This window comes from Corvus kubaryi, unplaced genomic scaffold, assembly GCF_017639235.1.
Source record: "Corvus kubaryi isolate FWS band 111438036 unplaced genomic scaffold, C.kubaryi_AGA036_p1.0 137, whole genome shotgun sequence".
Lineage (NCBI taxonomy): Eukaryota > Metazoa > Chordata > Aves > Passeriformes > Corvidae > Corvus > Corvus kubaryi.
In genome coordinates this window covers 23117401-23142434 of record NW_024580671.1, presented here as the reverse complement: position 1 = coordinate 23142434, position 25034 = coordinate 23117401, and the positions used below count along the sequence as shown (strand labels likewise).

The window sequence follows — 25034 nt, the reverse complement described above, 5'->3', positions numbered from 1 at the left end:
TGTCACTTTCTTAAAATGAACTTGCTTGGCCAGTTATAGTCACTGGTGACTTCTAGTTTTAAAGAAAGGTTAGAATTGCATCTGACTTAGATGCAATACTTTCTAAGCAAAGTAAGATTATCCTGAGGAAAGATTTCATGTCCAGCTCCTGACATTCTAGTTTTCATTTAACTTTCTGATTAACTTTCATATGTTATATGAAATAACATACAAGTAACATACAAATAAAATAATTTCCACTGTTCAGTGTGAGAGGTGCAAATGAAGGGAATAATACTACATGGTCTGAATAAAACTGTATAAGTATTTGTGCTTTATATAAAATTGAGTATAGTTATTGAAGTAAGTGGGAGTTTTTTTCAATAAATAAAAGATAGTGAACAAGAGGCAGGAATAGAAGTTCAGCACCCCATGGTGAAAAATTCCAAAGACTATTCCCTGCTAAGTTTTTTGACATGCACTCAGTCAGTATAGTCACGAAGTAGTCTTAAAAGGTGCTATAAAATAGGAAGGACTTTTTACTTTTGGTAAAAACTATATAGATAGGCCTGTTTGAAACTGACTGCAAAAGCTGTTAAAAATTCAGTGTTAAAAAATGGGTTTGGAGCAACAAAACAGCATATTTCTTGTACTGACACTTTTCATGTATTGCTGGGTGCATGGAAGGAATAACTCTGACTAAGTGTGGGTTTTTAATTAGCTGTTACCAGGACTCACATCTTTAAAATTATTCACAGTAATTTGAACTGTGTCATCTCAGTGCCTCACCTTTTTGCTGTAGGACCCTGGCTTCTTAGTTGTGCCAGTGCAGATGCTTCAAGTATCACACTAGGAACTAGAGCACTGAAGTAATTTGACATTTAAAAAGAGAATATTACTGAGACCTGTAAAATACTATCTACTTATATCTTCATGCAATGCTCAGGTTACACAGATGTTTCATTCTTTGGTAAGGATTGTTCAGAATTCACAGAGAGAGCTTATTTCCAGAATTAGGTCCCTTTATTGAGAGTGCCTGTATCCCACAGTAGGAAAATCGGTTTCTAATGATACTTCAGGCTTAGTTGCACACCTGCAGAACAAGCTTAGTTGAATGATGTTATTTTTGCAATTGATACAGTTTTTTAAAGACCAGCTTAATTCCAGTTATACAAATTTTTAGTTCAGGTGGCTTTCACATTAGCACGCCGGGAGGGTTATTTCCGATGTTGGCTTTTAATAAAAAGGCAACTTGTAACGATTACTCAAAGCCTTTGAGTGTTCAGAGAGTACAAAAGAGGATTTGTGGAAATTTGGGGACTGAATTCACATAGTGGTTAAAAACTACTTTGAAATTTAAATAATTGAAAATTACCAAATCATTAAAAAATACCTTTTCCTCTTTTCACAGACCTCCCAGATACAAAAGATAAGCAGAGTCAAGCCATAAATGACCTTCTTGAAGCAATCTATCCAAGGGTAGATAAGCAAGAATATATAATTACATTGGAACCTATAGAAACTAATCAAAATGCTGTATTCCAATATGTGTCAAGGACTGATAGCCCAGATGAGAACACAGAAAGTAGTCATACCCCTGATCAAGCTCCGGTACAGATACAGGAACCCAGCACTGAGCAACCCAAGACTGTTTCAGCTCCAGCCCCAGTCCCACCTGGGGAGTCTGTAGAATTACCTCCTGCTGATCCAGTTACAAACAAAGTGGTATCTACTCCTGAAGAACAGCCACCAGCAGTAAATCCTGACTTGGACTCTCTGGATAACTCTGATTATGGCCACCAGTTGATTTGTTGCCTCTGTAGGAAGGAATTTCATTCAAGACGCAGTGTACGCCGGCACATTCGAAAAGTACACAAAAAAAAGATGGAAGAGCTAAAGAAGTACATAGAAACAAAAAAGAAACCAAACCAGTGCTCTGCAAAAGGACGAAATAAGAATGTTCTCGTAACATTAGGTAGAAGTTGTCCTGTGTGTTATAAATCATTTGCTACAAAAGCCAACGTAAGGAGGCATTTTGATGAAGTTCATAGAGGATTAAGAAGGGATTCCATTACTCCTGATATAGCTACAAAGCCTGGGCAACCTTTGTTCTTGGATACAGTTTCTGCTAAAAAATCTTTTAAGACCAGAAAACAAAAGTCGTCTTCAGAGGCTGAATACAATTTAAGTGCATGCAAATGCCTTCTGTGTAAGAGAAAATATAGTTCACAAATAATGCTGAAAAGGCATATGCAAATTGTTCACAAGATAACTCTTTCTGGAAAGAACTCTAAAAGAGAGAAAGGACCCAACAATACTGCCAATGGCACAGAAATAAAAGTTGAACCAGCAGATTCTGTAGAACCTTCACCCCCTTCCATTGCGCTTTCTCCACACAATGAATTAAAGGGAACAAATCATTCAAATGAGAAAAAGAACACACCATCAGCACAGAAAAATAAAGTTAAACAGGACCCCGAAAACCCTAAATCAACTTCTAAATCAACCGCTAAATCAACCTGCAAATCAACCACTAAATCAACCCCTAAATCAACCAATGCATCTGCTGCAGGTGGCCAGCAAAAAACTAGGAAGCCAAAACTTTCAGCTGGCTTTGACTTCAAGCAGCTTTACTGTAAACTCTGTAAGCGCCAATTTACTTCTAAACAGAATTTAACAAAACACATTGAATTACACACAGATGGAAATAATATTTATGTTAAATACTACAGATGTCCACTCTGCTCCTACGAAACGCGTCGCAAGCGTGATGTGATAAGACACATAACTGTGGTTCATAAAAAGTCACCACGCTACCTTGGGAAAATAACTGCAAGTTTAGAAATAAGAGCAATAAAGAAACCAATTGATCTTGTTTTAAATAAGGTGACAAAAAGAGGCTCTCAGAGGGATGAAACAAAACAGATTGGTTCAAAACAGGATGTCACCTCTAATTCTCCCAATAAAAAGTATGAAGGAGCTGATGTTGGCATTGAAGTAAAAGTAACAAAAAACTTTTCTCTACACCGATGCAATAAATGTGGGAAAGCATTTGCCAGAAAAGCTTTTCTAGAACATCATAAGAAAACCCACAAAGCAAATGTATCTCATTCACCTGAAGAAAGTAAAACCAAAGGCAGAAGTACAAGATCTAAAGCTGTTGTCTGGTGAGGAAAAAGAAAAAGTGTTTTGTCTTTTTTTTTCTTTTTTTTTAAAAAAACCCCCAACAATACCACTGCCTTTCTTTTGCTGTTGTTGATTTATTGTTGAAAACATATTTTCCCATAGATTTTATGGTTTAGTGGCTTAAATGCAAAAATAGATGTCAAATTTGGTTTTGTTTTGGTTTTTTTTTTTAGCATTTTGCTAGAGTTAAAATCTAAATTTGTCATTGCAGGAAGATGGAATTTAGATTGAGCTGTATTGAGTCAACTCTTTAAACTGTCTTAAGGCATATGTTATAATCAAGTTACTATACATACATTTTAAAAATAGTAATTTAAAAAAAATTAACAATAATTTTGTTTGGTTTGAATAACTTAACTCATTTAATTAACTTTGCTGTGACCACTTGAAGAAGTACTAAAAGTACTAAAGTAAAAGCTGATAACAGAAAAAAATCTCTATGAACTTACTGAAATTAGCATTGTAAACTTAAATTTTTATTTTAATGTATATTGCCTACACACTGTCAAAAAAAGTGCATAGAACAGGTTTTTTTTTGTGTAATTTGGTTGCTTAGTTGCTTTGATTTAAAATCATTATGGGTTAGGTGCCTGCAAACACCATTGAAGTCATCAAATTTAGCATTTCATTCTTTTAGTGCTTTTTTATATAAGCCCGGGTTCGGAGACTTGTGGTCATTTATTTTTTTAAATTGTTCAAATCTTATCGTAAGTTTTTGATTTAGGCATCAATATGTATTGAAGTCTGGCTTAGAATTTTCTAAACTTCCGCTTATGTGCTACTCTGGGAATTTTTTACACTTGGAGAGGTTGTGTTTGTAGTTACTCAGTTTTCCATAGCCTTCATGTTAAAGTTGGCCTATTTTTAGAAGACCTTTTAAAAAACAAAATATTTGTATACAGTCAGTTTGTATTTCAGAATAACCAACTGATGCCTGAAGGTTGGGGATTGTACAAAAATATCATGAAGAGAGACTGTAGTGATACTTGTAGGGATTTCTAACGTCCTTATTCAGAACCATCTTTCTCGCATATTTGGTAAAAAGAAAACTAAGTATATGTGCCTTGTTCTGTATTTCAACTCTGAAATGCTGTTTTCCAGGAGGTGATTTGATTTGAGTTCAGCTTTCATAGTGAATGACCGCCTAGTTATGTTAAATTGTGATGTGGTGCTTTTGTGACTTTCTAACAAATCCTGGCCAAATTAGACATAACTTCAAAAATGAATTGAGTTGGATCCTGAAATATGCTGAATTTTAGAGGAGGAGTGGCTTCTGCATTTTGAATAAGAATTAAAAATTTAGCCTTATAAATTATTTACGTTGTGTAGTTTAAAACAGAATTATATGGGTAAACTCAAAGTATTAATTTATTCCCATTTCTCTTCAGATAGGTTCAAATGATGTTCGGAAAGTCTGAAGTTCATTTGACTGAAAAAGACTTTAGTTTGTTGTTGGAACTGCTAATTCTTGATAATGGTACTATAAGGAGGAAATATTTTCATAAGCTGTTTTTTTTCTTACTATATTAATAACCATTCTGACTGCTTGTAGGACAGTGCCACTTCCCAAAACACTGAAGTAGTTAAAATGAAATGCGCGTGCTTCTAAATTAGCAGTTCTCTCTATGCAGTTGTAATTTGACACAGTATAGAGCAAACTTCCTGAAATTAAGTAAGAGTCCACTAGAGACAAGTTGATGAACAGCAGCTTCGGAAGAAGGTGTTTTTTCCTCATTTAGGAAGTCCTCTTCAGAAAACTCATCATCCAGGCATACTGGTCCTCCCTGGTAGTGTTAATTGATGGACAACTCAAACTTTGATGTGATATCCTACTTTGGTAAATGTTGTGTAATATACTGGTTTAAATTTATTACAAATGAATGTATAAGAGCAAACAGTGTAGTGTGTATTGGCTGAATTCTACTAATTTTTAGTATTTGCCATAAATTCAGTTTGTTCATATTGACTTTTTCATAATTTCCCAGTTCTAGGACATTCTGAATTTCACTGTGCTGAAGTTACTTCAAAGACCTCCATTTGTTTCCATATGTGGTTCATAGAAAAACTTTGTAAACATCTAGAAAGTTTACGACAATATCCACATTCCTCTATTCTTTAATTTTTTAAAAAAAATTATACACAAGCACTTTAATGATAGTTGCAGTTTATTTTTTCAGTTTATTTTTAAAAGATCAACACACTAATGTTAATATGAAGGTAGTGAATATTTGCTGATGTATTATAGACAATCTGTGCACAACCACTTATAATGTTAGCTTATTTCATTAAATATTAATAAAAAGGGAGGATAGTTTGGGAGAAACTCAAAATATATTTTCTCTCAAAATCATATATGACCACTATGGGTAGCACTTGACTTTGTGTAATTGGAAAATGTTTTAGATACCTTTTTTTTAACCTTTTAGTCAAGATTGTAGTAAAACAGTTGCATGCCTACCATTATAAAGTTCTTGGCAGGTTTCATGCGATCATGGGTTTTGTTTTGGTTTTTTTGTTTGGGTTTTTTTTGTTTGTTTGTTTGGTTTTTTTTTACCTTTTAGAAAATATTCTGTTTAGTGATTTGTGTCAAATTGCTACAATTTGAAAGGTATTGTACATCAGAAGAAATACCATGTTTTTTATATTGGTTCACTCCCTTACTTAGGGAGGTGCCTCGTGTTCATGTATACTTTTTGTATAAAATATATCTAAATGTTGATCACAAGATCAGGAGTAAAAATGCTTTTATGGATAGAGAACTATTTGGGCCTGTTAGTGCATTGCACTAAAAATACTGTGAATGGGAACTAAGATTGTAGCTTTGCTCAAAATGTTCTATATTGAATGTACATGCTTTTGTTTGGATAAATGTACTGTATTTGATGGAAAATAAAGCAGACTGGAAATGATTTTTAAGTGGGCATAAACAAAAAGATGTTGTGTTTGTACACTTGGGATATCTGTCACTCCACAGTTGGAAATTACATTGTTTGCGTTTTGTAAAGTTTTATTTGTTGATCATTGAAGCTAGTTATTTGTAATATTATGTTGTAATAAATGTTTTTTTTAATTATAAATTTGGGACTTGTGGAGTGAACACTTCACACTGGTGGTCAACCCTTGCTATATTTTTAGAAAACACTGCCTTTTGTCCCTTGTAAAGGAATCTCTTTCTTAACTGAGGAACTCTGGTTGTTGTTACCTTTTTAGAACAAAATATTGAAGAAGATAGGCTATCCTGGGATTTTTTTTACAAGAAAATAGGATTACCTAGTTTTCCATTGGAAATAACATTGATGGCTGCTGAAGGTTCCTTGTTTTCATGGTTGGATATAAAAAAGAACTGCCATAACCATTGTTAATTCTTTTGTAAAAGACGACATTAGGCTATTAATGTAAGTGCATTTTAAGTCATATTGCTGAGTGCCTGCAGATGAAGAATGGAAAATGAAAATGCAGACATAGGGATAGAATAACTGTTCTTTTCTCAATTTATCCTTGTGGTTTCTGCTGTCTGTTCTGGGTAAGTGTGTAATCTGTATCTTGAAATACGTGAAGATGAAGTTACTCCTATTTCAAAGGTATGCTTTCTGCTCACCAGCACACTGGATATGAGTTTTTAATTAAGATGCAGTCTTGCATCATTGATGGGGCACATTGGTTTGGCTCGTTTCACTTACACTAGCCAAAGACAAATAGAGGGTCTTTAGTGGACCTTCAGAATTAATGTTGAGTCTTGTTAGAAGAGTTTTTTATTTAGAATGAATGTTAGCTACTTTACAGAAAACTTGGAATGATCTAAACATTTTGTATGCAAGTCTGTATTTTTTTTTAAAGTGATGCATGTCTTCTAATGCTAAGTAGCTTGAGAGGCTAGCTTTCAGGGACATGACATTACCAACAATCTCCCATACTGGCGGCACCAGGCTTGCTAAGGTGTAAATATGCTGGCGTGAGTCTCAGAATCATCTTAATTGTCTCTCAGCTGAGGGTGTCGGTCTTCCTGGTTTTATTTTTTTTGTCTTTATTTTTAGAGTGGTTTCTGGTTTTATGTTTTACTTGTCTTTCCTGTCTGAGATGTTAGATTTCAGGGCTTGAAGTCCTTGTAGCGGTTGGTTTCCTCAGTTTTATAGGAGAATAAAGAAATCTGTACCTTAGATAGTTAATGGTCATTACCACCATTTGTTTTTGATTGGATTCTCTTGAGATGAACTAAAATCTACTGTGTGAAGGATTTGTGTAAGTGGTCAGGTGCTTGAAGTACTTAGAAAATGGGGTCAGTTTGGAGTGGTGGCTGAAAGAACTGTGGGTAGGTATTTTACATCATTCCCTTTTGCTGAATACTGAAATAGAACAATTGGTTAACCACAAAGGTAGATCAGTGTGTTGTTTGGAGGATGAAGGATAGAGAACAGGTCCTCAACGATTTTATTGGTGGAGAAGCTGTGGTGTTTGTACTAATGAGGAGACTTGGCAAGGGGGACTGCTGGTTGGGTATAAAGGTTCTCTGCCCATCTTGAAAGGGGCATCAAAGGGGAAGTGAGTGATGTGGAATACGCTTTTGCTCCCTTTTTTTTAGGGAGCTTGCTTCACAGTATCCATCAGTTACCATCTTAAAGTAGTAATTTCATAGACACAAAGGGGAATGTAATTTGAAAAGCTAGGATTGTTTGGGTTCATTCATCCCTTTGGGTATTGTCAAGATACTGGTAATCTTAATAGAGTTGTTGTATACTTGAAATAATGTCTCAAATGAGGAAACAATATCACTGACTTTGGAAGATTTAGTGGGGAATGAAGATCACCTGAGACTTTGATAGCACATAGACCAAATACATTTTTCTGCAAAACAGATGACACGATGTATTGTTTCACTGCATTGCCATGGTTGTTTCGAAGTCTGGATGGGTGAGGAGAATGTGCTTTTTCATCTTGCTCTAATGTTACTCTTAAGAAGTAGATCTTGTGGTGGTTTTGCCTCAGTTATAGGTAGGATTGAGGTTCTCTGTGTCAGTAATCCCCTGCACTACATTTGCTAGCATCTGATAATGCTGGTGTTTTTTTGTTTTGATGCTTTCCTGCCATTTCAGTCTAAGGCAGCTCAGATGTACCTGGTCTGTCTTCTCAGCATAGGCCTTTCCAGTGCTAGCTGGTTCAGCTCTCTTGGCTGAGCTGAATTTGCTCTTTCACATTACCTACGTGCTTTGAGCCTGAGCTTTTGAGCCTCCTTTATTAGGGGCAAAACAGTCTGCTTTGATGATCTTCCACAGCTGTTGATGTTATCTGAAAGAGTTGAGTGGGCTCGGTGGCACAGCAGAGACCAAAAAACACAGTCTGGGGTTTGCAGCAGATCTGACATGTACATGTGCTTACATTTTTTTCACTCTGTTGCTCAGATGTTTTCTTCTCCAGGATGTTGTGGTTTTACAGTTCTCAGCTTGTGACTTTCTGCAGCAAACAAAGGGGTTGTTTGAAGTTACTGTCTTGTGGCAAGGCAGGTGGGGAGAATCTTAGACTGAAATAGATGTGTAAATTGTAATGAGTTTCCTTCATAACATCCATCTAAATTTCAACTGCTACCCTCTCTTTGAAGAAACAACTACCTAAGAATGAACAGGCCTAAAATGGACACGTCATCCTTTAAATATGTAAAGATGCATTTTCCATCAAAAATACATTCATGATATTGGCAGATAAAGAGATCAATAGTTTGTCTCAGATATAAAAGTGATAATGGCTTTCCAAATTCAGTGAGACGTTTCTCTGCATGGTGTCAAAGTGGTAGTACATTAGGTGGTGGCTGGGTTCACAAGGCTCAGGATCGGGTGTCTGTGCTGTTTCAGAGTACTTGTTCCCATTAGTATACATGAGGAAAACAAGGTGCATGACTTTGTTGACCTTGCTTAGAACTGAACAGATTGTGACTTGGGTCTTTTTTATTAAATCTCTGTACATAAATATTGCCATTTGCTTCCTCAAGGAACACTTGCATATGCAAACAACTTAGGCACTGTAAAAATGGTCTTTGACGCTGAAAAGATTGGAGGGACTGTTTTCTTATGTCTCAGTAATGTCCTGAAGCTCAGGCTGGAATCAGCTCAATTTGCGCAAGTCATTGTTTTTGCAGTATAACAACATGCAAACATCTCATAAATTGTACTTCATCTGGCATTTGCTATTCTGAGTTACTGTTTAATTATCATATTATCATTTAATTATCATTATATTTCATGATTTTAACTTCAGAATTTGCTTTTCTACTATTCAAGGTGATACTGAAGGTATTCCACTTTGAAGACTTATTTTCAAATTTTTGTTTTCAGTAAGCTGTCTTTCAGTTTACAATTTACTTATCTGTGTGCAGTGGTAGGATGTTTGTTTTCCTTGTTTTATCTCTCTGTGAATGTTAAGGCAAGCAAATAATCGCAGCAGTGCAGAGTCAGGTACTCAGTTATGTTTTGAGTGAGACTTTCAGAAGGAAATTTCATCTTAGAGAAATGTACTGGGAAGCATGGAGGATGCCTTTGAAACTCTGAGTGCCTGCACAGCTGTGGACTGACTGACCCATGGTGGTTGGAAATGGCCAGCAAACTATTAGCATTCTTGGCTTCAAAACGACTGGTAACAGACTAAATACTTCTGCATCTTGAAAAGCAAAAGAAAAAATGTTTTTTTATCTTAGAGCTAATTTTCTCATCTCAGTAGATTGTTTGTCTACACCAGTATAATACAGGACAATATAATCCAAAAGTAGTAGAATTCCTAATATATTTTTAAACAGTTTTTGAGGGGTAAGGCTTAAGTGTGAGTTAGTTTCTGTTAAAAAAGGAAAGGATAAAACTACGTAGCTTTGATAGCTACATTAGCACAGCTACGAGACAATTACCTTATTCTTTCATAAAATGTCTCTTCCCTTGTGGGAGGTGCTTGCTGTCATTTTTATGTTTCTATTACTAACCTGTGTAGTTCCCAGTTCAATTTTTAATGTTTTACTGTTTGGCTGTGGTTATCTTGAATTATCTATGTGCTTATCATGTTAGCTTCTTTAAACCCCTGATTTTTAAAGTAGAATTTTTTGTTTCTGTTTTGAAAGCTGCTTTAAAAATGCTTGACATTTGATAGTGTTGGGTAGGTGGTTGTGGTTTTTTTTTTTCTGGAGGGTGAGGTGATCCAAACACCACTGATTTTGGGAGTTCGGAATTTGAGGCTTCTAGAGGGTGGTTTTGAAAAAGACAAGGCAGAGCAGGAAGAAATCGAGGCAGGACCAATGTGGATCCTCTTATATTTATGCCTTTAAAAATAGATTAGAAAAACAGCTGCCAGAAGTAATATTTCTCTCCGTGAACTAGGCACCTGATAAATGGCTCGAGAACTTCAGGCCCTGTCCAGCCCTATTTTCTCCCTATTTCTGTGTGCCTGAATTAGAAGTGAAGTGTTTATTTTTCTCTTGTGTTGGGTTTTTTTTCTTTTTTTCATTTGAGGTTTGGTGCTCTTGGATTGTTTTCTCCTTAGTTATTAAATTGTTGTTTGGAGAGGTTGAAGGTAACATGTAACTGAATTCCAATCATTACCAAATCTTGGTTTCTTTGCTCCAGAGGGGCTTGCTGCCTTTGGAGCTACACTCTCTAACTTTGGAGCAAAAATAAATGAATCGATAAATAAAAAAAATAAATACGAGTAAAAAGGTAACTATGGCAAGACTCATGAAAGCACCTGAGGCTGGTGCATTTGTTTGAACTGCTTTATACTAAGTGCATGTGAGAGGAACAGGATAATTCCTACAGCATTCATAGCCTTAAAAAACTTTTTTGTCTTTGCCTTGATATAAAGAGTGAAATGCTTTGGGCAAGTGTTTTGTGTGTGGACAGGAAGGGCAGCAGGGCTATAGTTGTTTTTATTAGGCTGTGACTGTACACTGCCATAATGCCGCTTCCTCTTCCCTGGACCAGGGAGACTTTGGAAGAGGAGTCAGAAGACCCTGAGCCCAGAAGAAATCCCACTTTTGGAGTGGTGAATGCAAGCAGAGAAGCAGAAAGATTTTCTTTCCATGGAAAGAAAATCTATTCCTCACCAGCTCAGGGCTGGTGAAGAATAAGATTTTTGAGGTTTGCACTGGCTTTTGTGAAGGGAGCCTAAATATGCGTGGGGAGTCAGTGCCAAGGAAACCCAACAATGCCTGGAGCACACCTTAGTCCTTTTCTGGGATGGAAAGGGTGAGGTGGGCAGTCACCCTGCAACGCCTGAGCTGCTGCTATGACTTTCGGAGAAGCGAATGAAAATCAGTGATTGCAGTTTGTATCGTAACTGTTTCCAACAAAGGCCTTTCGGATGTTCCCTTTCCCTGTCTCCGCCTCCCGAGACTCGATGTGCGGTGTGCGAGGTGGCGGCAGGCAGCCTGCTACCGCAGAGACCTCGCCAAGGGCTGGCACATGGCAAGCGAACCCACAATTGTGTCCTTCTAGTGCGGCCTCCTTCTGTAAGCACATCCTTAGGAAAAAAGGTGGATATTCAAAAAGCGAAGAGAAATTACCGTGGAAAGACTGGCCTTAGGCCTTTGACACAGGAATGAGTCATTAATGGGGTTTCTGTAAGCAGATCGTAGGTTGTGACATTTGAAATTCTTGAATGATGTTTGTAAGGATGAAGACTTAAGGTTTGCTTGATTGCACTTGCTCTTTGTTCCCAAGGCTGTGGAATAGCTGAGGACAATGCATTGTAGCAGGGTTAGGTGTCATCTACCAAGATGATCTCTCAAAATTAACACATCGAAAACCTGTGCAGCTCTATAGCACTTAAGCTCCTTTTTTGTTATTTAGTCCCTTACTGAATTCCAAGAGAGGAATTGTACTTTTCTAATGTCTTTTACCTCCTTTAAGCTTCATTTAACTTAGCTTCATATTTAAAAGGCAAAATGCTGAACACAAAATTACCTCCACCTTTTAAAATGCAGAAACTTTTATCTTGGGGATGGTGGAAGACATCGTAAATAGAAATTTCTGCATTGTTATGTTATTTAGCACCTGTAAACATGTTGTTTTCAGACCTTGAATCCTATTCTATTCCCAGACTTATCATTTGGAAAGGAGAAACATGGGTCATATCTACAGATAGATACCATCTCTTCTATACTTTTGGTAAAGACAACCACTTAATTTCAAGTTAACAAATCTTCTGCCAAAAGAAAGAGAATAATATTAATTAAAAAGCAGGTAGTGTGTTTTCCAAATGAGCATTTGTGTGCTTTTGGTGTATTATTTTGTCTTGAGGTGGTTGTTGTTGTTACTTTTGTTTGTTTGTTCTTCTTCAAAATGGAAAATATCTCAGTATCTCATATTCTGAGCAGTAACTGCAGGGAGTACAATACTTTGTTGGTAGCTATTATGAGGTATGTGCAGGTCAGTATACAGTATAATGACTGTTCTGTGTCTTGGATGGTGGCTAAAACCAGTAGTGGCACATCAGAGCCCCTCATTTTCACAGCTTCTAATTCTGTCTGGAAAGAAATGTTTATGTATACTAATTAAAACTTATCTGCAGTGAGCTTGGTTATTTTGTTCTTACACAGTCAAATCAGACCTCTTCAGGACATACATGACTTAATGCGTGGGTGCCAATCAGTTGTCTGTGGACCCATTCACATGTGCAAGCATTCTGTAGCCCTTTGTGTCAGATTTGTTGGATACACACAGTGCAATGTTTATGTGAAATAATGGGTTTGCTGCAAACGAGCTCTCTGCAGTGGTTATCTGCAATTCTGAACATCCAGAAGTTTTGAATGCCTAAATTGCACACCAAAACTTAGCACTGCATGGGTACTGTGAGAGTGCATTAAGTCAGTGAGGAGACTGCCTAGCTCACCAGTGTCATGAAGCTCCCAGCTTCTCCTGTGCTGCTTCCTGGGGTGTTCCTGCTGTACCCCAGCTCTTCGTTGCCTGCAGTACCTGCAACTAATGCAATATCTCAGCCAGCTTCCTTGACACTGTGACCCTTTCTGAGAAAAAGGAAAGATGTGTTATTTGCTATTCCCAGGAATTCTTTTACTCTTTCGGCCTTTTGTTTATGTCTGCTTGCAGACAGCCCCTTTCAACCAGGTCATATCTATTGCTCTTTATAAGCTTTGAGGTGTGCAAGTAGCTCAAGCTTCAGCTCTGTAAGGAGTATGCTCCTGGCTCTGAAGAATTTTAGTTGGAGGATCATTCCATCCTCATATCCATCCTCGCTTTGTCTCTGTACAGCTGTTGCAATTACAGCATACACGTAGCAACCAGATGTCTCTAACAAACATCTGACAGCACAGGAAGGTGTTTGAGTTGCATCGATGCTAGATTAATTTGTTTTCCTACTGCAGTCTGTGTATTCTTAAGGTGAGTGAAATGCTGCCAGTACCACCACGAACTTTCAGTCCTTTCTGTTCACTTGGGATTTGCAGATCTTTCTGTGTTAGCTAAAAACAGCAGTCAAGTAAACTACTTATCTATAAGTGGTGCCCTGAAATTTTTAACAAAGATGACACTATTCTATTCTGTTTTGTCTCAAGAGAAAAGAGAATTGATATAAGAATAGGCTCTTCTTTTAGGTATTGTTGTGATTCTGGTAATATCAGTTGTAATATCAGTGATGTCCAGATAGAATCATTAGGGAGAAGCTGTTCATCCAACATACAGACTGTTTTTGTCTGCAGGGGAAATAGAATTAACAAGATGCTGCACCTGCCAGATTCACTGTCATGGTTTCATTGACAGCTGATCCACTGGACTAGTCACTATCCTTAAGGAACTCTTGGGTTTTGATGGTCCCTGAGAAGCTCTGGGGTGTCAGCTTTCCCTCCAGTCACTGAGAACATGTGAGTCGTGGTGAGGTGCACAACAGCACCCGTTTTTGGATGTGGTCTCTCATTGAACTCCAGGCAGCTAAATCCACCCATGGTGTTGCAGGAGCCATATGATATGTTTGTTGGTGTGGTTCACATTTGCATCTTTCCATCAAAATGGACTTTTAAGTAGATCTAATATGTAATGTAATATCAGTGCTCATGACAGGACCTTTGATAACTCTAGCAGTACATTGGGACCCCCCGAGACTTACTGACCTTCAAATGCGTTCATACCTCCCTTTTTGACCTTTCTTGACCCTGTAGTACCCACTGCAAGGGAAGACTTCAGATACACGCCAACTTTTGTGTTGACAGAAGTAAGCCAGTTAAGATGTACTGCAGTTTGTCATAGGGCAAAAGGACTGGTTGTATGAGTCTGGAGCCTTCCACCTCCTGTGCCGGAATATAGCTTGGTAGATCCACTCAGTCAGAATTGTGCGACTTTTATGGCTTTTAAATAATGTTCCAGTGCTAGAAATCCGTATGGGGAGATCATATGTTACAAACCCAGTGTTGCCCTAAGACAGGAGAGTCAAAGAGGATGATCGTTTTGGCAGAGTTGTCCTGTAGTCTTTTTTTAGAAAGATGCCAAGCAGCTACTCCCTGTGAGATGTAGCACTTCCTGTGAAGACTGATAGAGGGATAAATACTTGGCTAGAGATGTGAAGAATAGAGTTAGTGCCTTTTACATATCCCTTTTGCTATCGTGATAATAATGTAAGGGTTTTAGTTTAACTCAGATTTAAACCTTTCCTTGATTTTGTGCTTCGTATTCACTTTTGTCTTCATACATGTGTAATTTAGATTTATTAGGCTGGAAAGGACCATTATGATCAGGTAATCTGACCTGAACAGAGTCCATAGACATTTGCCTAAGCTTGTGCCTACATTACAGTTATCCCCTCTGGCTGACTTCCAACAGGTTATTGAGAAAGATCTCCAGTTGTGATTTTAATATTAACCTTCTGTTGCTCATTCTCTCCTTCTTCCCCCCCCCCCCCTTTTGTTATATCCTCTGTTACCTGTCTCCTGCTCTTTTTGGCAATTTCTATCATGCTTCAGGCAGATGGAGCCCCTTTAATCTTTAGTTAATTGCTTTCCTGTTCTTCTAATAAAGCCTGAAGACTCCTTTTTCAGTAAGGCAAAAGGATTTTGTGTTAATTAGCCTCTGTGCATATGGTTAGAAGAAAAAATACTAATGCTTTTGTGTGGTGGGACAGTAGGAGTCTGGAATCTAATCTGTGCTGTATGTCAAGGATTCACAAAGCTGTTATATACCATAATTAATTTCGACTTTTATTTTTCACAGCGGCAGCTATGCTTTCAGTATAACCTGAGAAATGAGAGCTGGTCTTTTAAAATAGAGACCTAGCTTTAGAAGAAACTGTTTTTGGATTTCTGATCCAATTATCTGTTTGATACCTATTGCCCCTGCCTGCTGAAATCACAAAAAAATTAAATATTTTAAATACACTTTTCTCCATGATAGTTACACATGGAGTCTGAAATGCTGCCTCTTGAACATATTTAAAGTTTACTGAGCACTGGTGCTTGATCTTGCCCAGCTGTCCGCGCATTTTATGTTTCAATGACAAGCACATAGAGTATCAGGATTCCTAAAGGTGGTCCTAAATTCCCTGTCTAGACAAGGGGAAAAGTAGGTGGCTTTGACAGCTTTTAGAGAAATCATTTTTTCCTAAGTTTGGGCATTTAAGTCATCCACGAAGTACAGTCAGGCACCTTTCCAGACAGGCAACACAATGATGTGGTGTTGGGACGTAATTTTACCAAGTGAAAATAGATGCTTAATTGGAGAACAAGACTACTTTGTGTAATGCACAGGAGTGGTGATTGGACTTGATGTTCTTTGTATGTTAGGCAAATAAGAGGCTTCTTATGTTTTCCTTGAAATAATTGTTCAGAGTCTCAGAAAAAACCCAAGTTTTTGATGTCATCTCTTCCCATAAGTGGGAGCTCATAGGTATTTCACAGGCAGGCTGGGTTTTTTGAAATGTGCAAAAGTTGCTTATAAATGCTAGATCCTTATTTTGTCATTTAATTTACATAACCACCATATGGCAACAGTCCATCTACCACATACTGGCTGTAACTAATTTTAACATTATTATTCATCTTTTTTTCCAGCAACAGAAGGAAAGAACTTCTGCTGTTTGGAATTGTATACATTACCTAACGTGTAGTAAAATGGTGTGTTCTCCCTTAGATAAAATGCAGTCTCATCATTGCAGAGCTGAAAACTGGAAAACAGAACACACAGAACTGTAAAACAGGACTAATTCCTGAATTGTTTCTGAGTCTTTAGTGACTGTTTTGATTAAGGTTTATTCTCTGCTTACCCATTGGTAATGTGCTGGAGATGGTCTGTTGAGTAAAGTGGTGCAACTTGGAAATAGTTGTCTGAATAGGTGGTTAATAATGGAGAAAAATGACTGAAAGCAGGAGAGATGTTGAGCTGAATATTCAGTCTACCTCTTGGAAAGAGCAGAAAAAAGCTGGCCAAGATCTAGATTAGCTATCTAGACTGATCTATAAGATGTAGTTTCTTAGCCAAATCATTAAGCCTTGAAAGGTAGCTATTAATCATCTGTAAAGGCTTTTGTGTCCTCTCTAGAGCGTTGCTCAGGGAAAGCAGAGACAGCTCGGGCACATGTACAGTGTATTGGAGAGGGGAGGCAGCCGCTCCGGACCTGGTACAGCCTGTGTGGTCATCTGGGGAAGGTGAGAAACAGGAACACAGCAAGGCATCATTATTTAATCTGTGAAAGAGGCCAGCTGGTCATGATGAAGAGATTGCTTTTGAGGATGGAGGATGTTAACTCTTCTTCTGACAATATTTAGGCAAGCTGAGAATGGTGGGGGTGCAAGGAAGATGTGGAGTCTCTCTGTACTCTGAGGCAAGGTCAGTTGACTTTTTCAAGGAAGGTTTGTCTGGCCTCTTCTTCAGGCAGTTCATTTCTACATTTCGTTATTCTTGCCAACAGAAAATTCTCTTGGCTTGAGATGGAAACCTTGCTATTAAAATCTAAGCCTGTTACTTTTTTCCTTCTCCTGGATGAATGTAGGAAATTAACTGTTCGATCTCTCCCTGCAGCAGTGTTTTATGTGCTTGAGGGCTGTTAGCATGTCATGTCTTAGTCATAAGTTGTTTGGACTCAAAAACTCACTGCTCTGTGTTTCCTCCAGGGTCATGTTTCCTGGAACTGTTCTTGCAACTCTCCTATGCATTTCTTCCAGTTGGCCCACTTGAATTTTTATTTATTTATTTATTTTTGTATTGTGAGAACAAGGCAGTATCACAGCTGTGCCTTGCAGGGCAGAGGGTTTTTACAGATTTTGCATTCTGTCTTCTGGCTTGTGCATAATTCTGTTGGTACCTTAAGAAACCTGTTATAGCTTGATGTTGACTTCTGTTCGGCTTCTATTTTATATCACTGAAGGTTCTTTTCTACACAACTGATTTCTAATTGGCTGTTTCCTGTTCTGTATTTGTATGGTTCATTTGCTCTTACAGTATCTTCAACTTGTCCCTGTTGGGGTGCATTCTGTTTTCTTTTTCCCAGACTTTATTTCCATTTTTTGTCCAGACTGTTTTTTCCTTTGCAATAGTTTTATTTCCTTCTAGGTTCTTGCCATCTGTAAATTTAATATGCACTCTCTGAATCATGGAGTAAATACTGGAATGTATTGCAGCCAGAATAGACCCCTGGTGAACCCCATGTGACACATCCTTCTGTTCTGATGCTAACTCATATATGGCAATGCTCTGGCAAAGAATGCAAACCTAGATTCCCAACTTGAGAATTTTTTGGCCACGTGTTTGTAATTTTTACTTTCTCCTGGCTTTATGTATTAAATTAATGACATTCTCTCAACTTAATTTTGGGAAACACGTATACAGTAGTGACATCTAAAAGAATGCAGAAGTTGAAAACTGTGACTTGCTATTGAGTATTGTTCAGGTCAGTTCGCAGAGGACATATTGGCTGATGTACTGGAAGAAAAGGAAAGAAAGACTGTGATGCTATACTCCACCCCCCCAGCTATAATGTCCTTTTTGAGGTACACTTTATCTCAGCTGGCAGCAGATCCTGCAAACTTAAATGAAGACAAGTTTTGTGGTTAAAGAAAAAGGCAGTTGTGACTCTTTTTTTGGTATGAACTAGGTTTTTTTTTAAGTTAAAAGTCGGAGTTGTACCAACAACAGCAACTGTGTTTACCTTGCAGCATTGGCCCATTCTAACTTTTATTTTTCATGGGGAGATCAGAGGCATTAGAAACTACTTTTTAAGAAGCACTTCTCATATCCAGGTGCTGAGGGTTAAGAAGGAGTTAAGCATTTATACCATTTTCTTTTTTTTTAAATACAATTTTTTTCAAGAAAGACTGCTTCTTTTGATGCATGATGTGTATTTTATATCATTTCCAATTGCAGTTGAACATTTTTCTCCAACCTTTGTCACTTGAGTGTTCTCACATCATCTCATGAGAGCAATAGCTGTCTCATTGCTCTGGGACTCAGTATCACAAGAACTTGATTGACTCAGTTTAGAATGATGGAGTTACCTGGATGATAGGAAGGAAAGACTTTCTTGCGTAGTTGTTGCTCTGTTTTTTCTTTTGCTACCAGTGATGTAATGATTCCCAGCTTTCCTTTATCCTTCATTTCACTTTTGACTGCTCTTTGCTTTTCTTCTTCATTCTCTTTTGTTTGTTCTCCTTTGCACCTGTCTTCCCTGCAGGAGGACATTTGGTGTGTGGGGAGGTGAGCAGGCCTGTTACCAGTCAAAATATCTTGTATTTTTCCACTCCCTTCCTTCTTTCACACTTACTGCTCCACTTCTGACAGCAGTGAAGCTTCCCAGTGTGAAAGCCTCCCTCCTTGCTCCCATGGTGGGGACAGCACTAAGGGCAGTCATCTTTCCATCCCTGATGGGACTCTGCATCAGGCAGTCTTTTTTTATATTATGTTATATTCTAACTAAAGTTAGGCTAAAGTTTATGGGGTTTTTTCCCCTTTTTTAAATTTCAAACAAGGCAAACTTTATTTGAATAAAAACTAAAAAATTAAGTTTTTAATTGAGCAAACTTAGAGCTCTTAGGAAAGGCAAACAGGAAATTAAAAAATCCCAACAATATCTGCTCTTTCAGGTGAGTCCTTGCTTTAGCTGATTCAGTGACTTCCTGAGTTATAGCAAACTCTATCCAGTCTCCTCATGCCTGGGAAGTTCTTTCTGTTCTTCCCTGAGCTGGCAGGCTCCTTGGCATATTCTCTTTCCATGTGATGATTTCATTGCTTCATCTGTTGCCATAATCACAATAAGCAGCTCTGCAAAGATGTTCTTCCCTCTTAAGTTCTGGCTGATACTGTGTTTTCAAAAGAAAATAAAAAGGACTTAGAAGCAGTAAATAGAGAAGAATCTCTGCCACAGCATTTGAGCAAGAGAGATTGTCTTGAGCAATGGTGAGTGCATGGGGAAAGAGTAGATGAGCAGGACGTGTATGGTTACAGTTGTGTTCTGTTAGAAGGAAACTCCTGATAAAACAAGGTAAATGTAAAGCAAGATTCTGAATATCATTACTCATCTGGGATTTTGGAAGAAGAACTTCACCGTTAAATCAGAGTATAATTTTATATTTTTAAGAGCCCACACTTAGCTGAACACTTTCCATACATTCAGGAAAAGACAGTCTCTTGCCTGAGAAATTGCAGTCTAGGGCTGGAGAGAGGTGAGTATATACAGATTAGCTGTATTTGTTGAATTCCTAATAAATCAGGAAGATGATTGCTTATCTGATACTAATGGAAAAAATTTGCTTATGATTGATCTATATGATCTAAGAAGAATGTTTTTTACCTAAATTAAGAAAGATTTCTTATACTGTAACACAGTTTCACAATTTGATGTGTATTTACTAATAGGTCTGCTTTCCTGAAACATGAGTTATGCAAAGATTAGCCATGTTTCTTAATCTGAAACTGTAAGGTAAAGCTGTTATTGCTATGGATTTAAGAGAAACAATTTATCAGGCAGATGTGATATTTAAAGAAAACTGGGGTTGCAGTTACACTTGCAGAAAGACTGACTGGCAGGGAGGAAAAGCAAGGTGCTGGTGATCTGTGTGGGAAAGGGTCTTTCTTGTGATGTCAAGTGTTCCGTGTGTTGGAGCAGGGCATGTGTTGATTCTCTTTCTGTTTTAGTTCTCTGTACTTGAGGTTTTAGCTCTTCCTCTGCTCCCCCAGAGACACCACTGAGTTGTGGACTGAAATTAATTTCGCTCATTGGGTCCTGTTCAGACAAGTTCCCCTATACTCTGATTTATTACAATTTAAAAAATTTGCTAATCTTTTTTTATTTTTAGCACTTGCATAGAAAGGTTGGGTGCTTTGCCTGTAGTGTTGTAGGTAGTATGGCTGTGCATGTTTCAGAATATCTCCTTCTATGCACATCATCTCTCGTCTTCAGTGAGTGCTTCACGCTGCAGACCGTGGCCCTTTTCCTCCCTGTCAGGCCCATTGGTAAGTGATGTTCATTCTTGCGAACATGTATTGGTTACAGAAGGCAGCTGCCTGACCACAGCAGTGACTTGAGTGCTGCTTTTTCTCTTTTCCCGTGCTCATAGGCTTAAACCCAGGTGCTACGGTGCCGTGCCAGCTAGCACGCTGTCCCGGGCACCGAGCAATCTTCTGCCCGCCTCGAGCGAGGACGGGCGGACACCGACCGTGGTGCGGGAGGGCCGGCGAAGCACCTGCTCGGGCTCGCCTCGGCCACCGGCGGCGAGGGCGCGCAAGGAGGTAGGGAAAGGCGGAGGGACCGCCTTCTGGGAAGGGGTTTGTCAGGGAGCAAAATTCACAGAGAAAAGCCAAAGCCGCGTGGCCTCCGGGGAGTCTTGTACTCCCACGCTCTGGGCGTGGAAAACACACAGCAACCAATGGAACATCAGCCAGGGGGTGTTACCGAGGCGGGGAGAAGGAATTACAGCAAATGGGAGAAGGGGTAGGCGGGGAGGAGTAACAAGGACCAGTTAACAACCGAAGAACACGGAACTCTCTGGAAATACAACGACGTACGAGAAATAAGGGGTGGGGAGGGCTGCGGCCATGGTAAGGCACGGATTTATGTATTTTTCACAGAATGCTCAGGGCTTTTGGGCTGTGGCAGCGTCAAACCAATGGACCTTTGGGTCCGCTTGATCCGGCTGACCCTGGGGTTCGTCATAGTTCACCGCAACACCCAGGAGCTGTGAGACCCTCCCGCACAGTACGGGCTGCAGGACGTCCCTGCAGAAATTCAGTATTGAGTCCTATGTTTGTAACTGAGCTGCAAGCATGCCTTCTAGCAAAGTATGTCATCTTAGAGGTTGCAAAATTTTACTGATTTACAGTAATCCCAGTTTAGTTGTTCCAATGGGTAATAAATGTTCCCTTGATTAGAATTCCTTTGGCTTGTGATTTTCGTGTTAGATCTCGTTGTGCTTCTGTTGGTCTAATAAGCTAAGGAAACATCCAAACCCTTATTTTAAAACTGTATTTTTAAGAAATCCAACTTTGGAACCTTCTTGTTGTTTGTTAATAACATTTCTTGGCTTCCTATATTCTTAAATACTGACATTGGACTCAGATTCCAGTGTCTGAATTACAATCTCAGCTGACAGAAGGTATGGATTTTTCAGAAATTCTCTCTCCGAAAACAGAACAGAAAGAGAAGACGTTAACAATTTCTATAACTGTATGCTCAAAAATAATCTTACAGCAAACATGAGATGTTTCATTACAATTTGACTTTTAAAAGGTTTTATTGTTAAAATTTTTAATATATGATGTCACCAAAGATGCAAAAAGCATATTAAATTTGAACTCAAATCATGTATATTTAAAAACACAAGAGAAATGTAATGAAAATCAAAACATCTTCATCTTCTTTTCTAAAATTCTTTTCTTATTTGAACTTCACCTCCCTCTGAGAATGTTGAATTTTCTGATGAAGAATGTCAGGAAAAAAATCGCAATTAGCTCATCTCAGTTGGGCAGTATACAATTGTCCTACTTGTTACAGATTCATTCTTATTTACACATCTGAAGATCGTACTAGCCCTAATAATCACACAGTCATGTTATGAGTTTAGTTGTGTATTTCCCTTATACCTGAGTTCTTCTCTAGGTCATTGAATTACAGGATACGGCTTTTCCAGATCTGGATGTTTGACCTATATTCTTTGTTTGAATGAAACTAGCACTTCAAGCACCACAGCCTCTGTGTGGAGCTGACCCATTCTTATCACTTCTGGCATGCTGCCAGAGTTTGTACACTAGCTGCAGTGATTCTTTTGTATTCACTTCAATAATAAAGGTATTTCTCATAGTTGAGCCAAGAATAAAAAATTCTGTGCAACACCATTTGAAATACTTCTGTTTAGAAATGTATAAACCCAATTTTCAGTTGAAATCCATTTTATATTCAAGAATCTGCAAGTGGGTGATGAACTCGATACTCTAATGAAGTTTTTTCATCTTATTTTTCTTATAACTCTATACTTGTTTTTAAACAGAAGGTCCTTCACCATGACGTAAAATAGCTTGTCAAAGCCTGCTATATCAGTATAATTTACTTTATCACCTAAACTTCTAATCTAATGATATTTGTGTGACAAAGCCTGTTTAATGTAATTCTTACTGAATGACCTTAATTATGCTACCATACTCACGGCAAATGGCATCCCTATCAGCCTTCCATCATTTTGTGAGCAATCAATACCAGTCTACCCCTTTAGGTCATCCCTTTTAACCTTCTTAATATCTAATTAACTTTTTGCCATTTTTTTCTTCCTTCCACATTATACCAATATTTCCTAAAAATCAATGTTAATCTTCTCCCAAACTTTCTTCTATTTGAAGAAACTCAAGGATAAGGCTCTTCTAGCTCCTGTGGAATGCTGAGGCTGTCTGAACTATTCACACACATCCTATTCTCAGATGCTGGGAGGCTGCTTGAGCTACAGTTGTGTTACACCTGGACATACACAATGGGGAAAGGTGTTTCAGGTGGAACTTTATACTTGTTCGGCTGTAATTTGGAGAAACGGCTTAGACTGTACCTCTGTAAAGTCTTAGAGTGGTCTTGGTAAGACCTTACATGTTTGCCTCTCATGTTTGATGGCACATGATCGGCCGGACAGAAGGGTAAAGCAGCATGAGAAAGGCAGCCTGTGGTAAGTCCCTGAGCATGGCCCCAAGCTGGGAGACGAAGACTGTCCTGTGTCCCAGCTCACTCTGCCATGCCTGTTCTTTGGGACTTTGTGTACCTTTCAGGTAACAAACTTGCTGCTTCTTGTTCTGAAAAACAAAGGATGGCATCTATACTTGTTTGTTATAGATCAAATAGCTGAAAATTTTATAAATAATTTTACAATTTTAAAAACAGTTTTACAGTTTAAAAATTGTACAATTATATTCAGTCTGGTCAGGCTTCTGAGCTACAGCCTACTACCTCAGCCACGGTAGGAAAAGAGGGAAAACATGCAGTCACTAAATGTGTGTGCGTGCATGCTTGGAGAACCTGACTGAGGACTGTCTTTCACAACAAAGGCATGCAGACAGTAGGGGAGAGGAATTTACTTTACTTTGAGTTCTAATAAGCTTTTTGATACTTTGCAGCCTTGTATTTGGTTTGACCCACTGCAGCAAGGACCTTTGCTGTGGTAAATTAAGGTATTCTCATTGTCACCTGCAATTTGAGATTGGTAAGAAGATGACACTAAAAAGACATCAGGTGACTGATGGCCCTATTAGACTCAAGTATCAGAACAGATAGGTTAATATGTAAAAGCCAAACATGTACAGCACAAAGTCAGCACATGGCAGAAATGTACAATGATTTTCCAGTTTTCTTACTGTTTTTATGAACCATACATATACTGGCTTCTTAATCTCCTCTGGCCTGAGGAACTGGACTTGTGACTTGTTAAAACTACAAAGAAAGTTCGTTAAGGAAAACAAATCCATTTTAGTCATGAATATCTGAATTGATCACAGTGTCATGTGTTGCACATGACAGAAAGGATGATTGACCAGATAAAGATTGCATGCTATGCTTTGGACTTCCAAATGTGTGCGTAAGTGTTTGCTTTACAATGCACAGGATTTAAATGTTCAGATCTTCAAAGGTCCAGTATTCCTGAAGCACATGGGATCAAATTATTATTTTAGTAAACTGAGAAGACAACAGAAAAAAAAGCCTTAGGCTGGTTGGCCAAGTTCCTATTGATTTCCAGCTGGCAAGTTGATATCATCTCCTTCCTCCTGCTCACATAATGCAGACGCTAAAAAATAATGTCTTGCTTTCTGTTTTATGATTGAGTTTGATTTCTTTGAGTGTCTATTGTAGCAAATGTGTGCAATATCAGCCTTTGTGACATTAAAAAAAAAAATCAAATTTTCTGTGTGTAAAATTGGATATAATTTCATTTTTGACTTCACTAATACATATCTATGAAAGAAATGTGAGATCCTTTGGATACTTTGAGGGCAGTAGTATGCAAAGCTATCATTGTCACAGAATATTTCAACTTGTTTTATTATACTCTAGTCTTCATCAGCCCATTTTGTATCAGCTGTGGAACTGTGTATGTCATCTGGCTTGGGAATATATTTGCTGTGATTACACTTGCCATGGATTTGCCAAGCTAAACAGAAATTGGCAAAATCCTTCTCCATCCTGTGCCCAAAACAGCCTGCTGTGGTAAGCACTTAGTCATGTCATCGTTTAGATGCTTATTTTGCTTACAAATCTCATTGGGTGGGCTTTCACTCTAAAACGAGTGGATTTTCTCAGAAAGACCCATGAACAGATTTCTCTGTCCATACAGCTGTAAACTATTGTATGGTCCAATTTACCTTAAAAAGAGAGTGAAATTGGAGGCAGCCACATCTAACTTTATTCTATTCCCACTTTCCCACAGGCTTCGCAATGTGCAGCTG

At 38.2% G+C, this 25034-nt stretch overlaps 1 protein-coding gene across 3 annotated transcripts in view; it reads left to right on the top strand.

Annotated features, from left to right (window-relative positions):
- The window catches only part of ZNF800 (zinc finger protein 800), a 32052-nt gene extending 7547 nt beyond the window's left edge, over positions 1-24505 (top strand). For 2 of the 3 annotated variants that reach the window (XM_042018197.1, XM_042018198.1), the window contains exon 5: positions 1391-24505. In XM_042018197.1, coding sequence (XP_041874131.1) covers positions 1391-3150 — 1760 coding nt within the window. In that variant the 3' untranslated portion in view covers positions 3151-24505. The remainder of the gene's footprint in view (positions 1-1390) is intronic. The other variant, XM_042018199.1, reaches the window with a different exon arrangement.
- Positions 24506-25034: the final 529 nt, after the last annotated feature.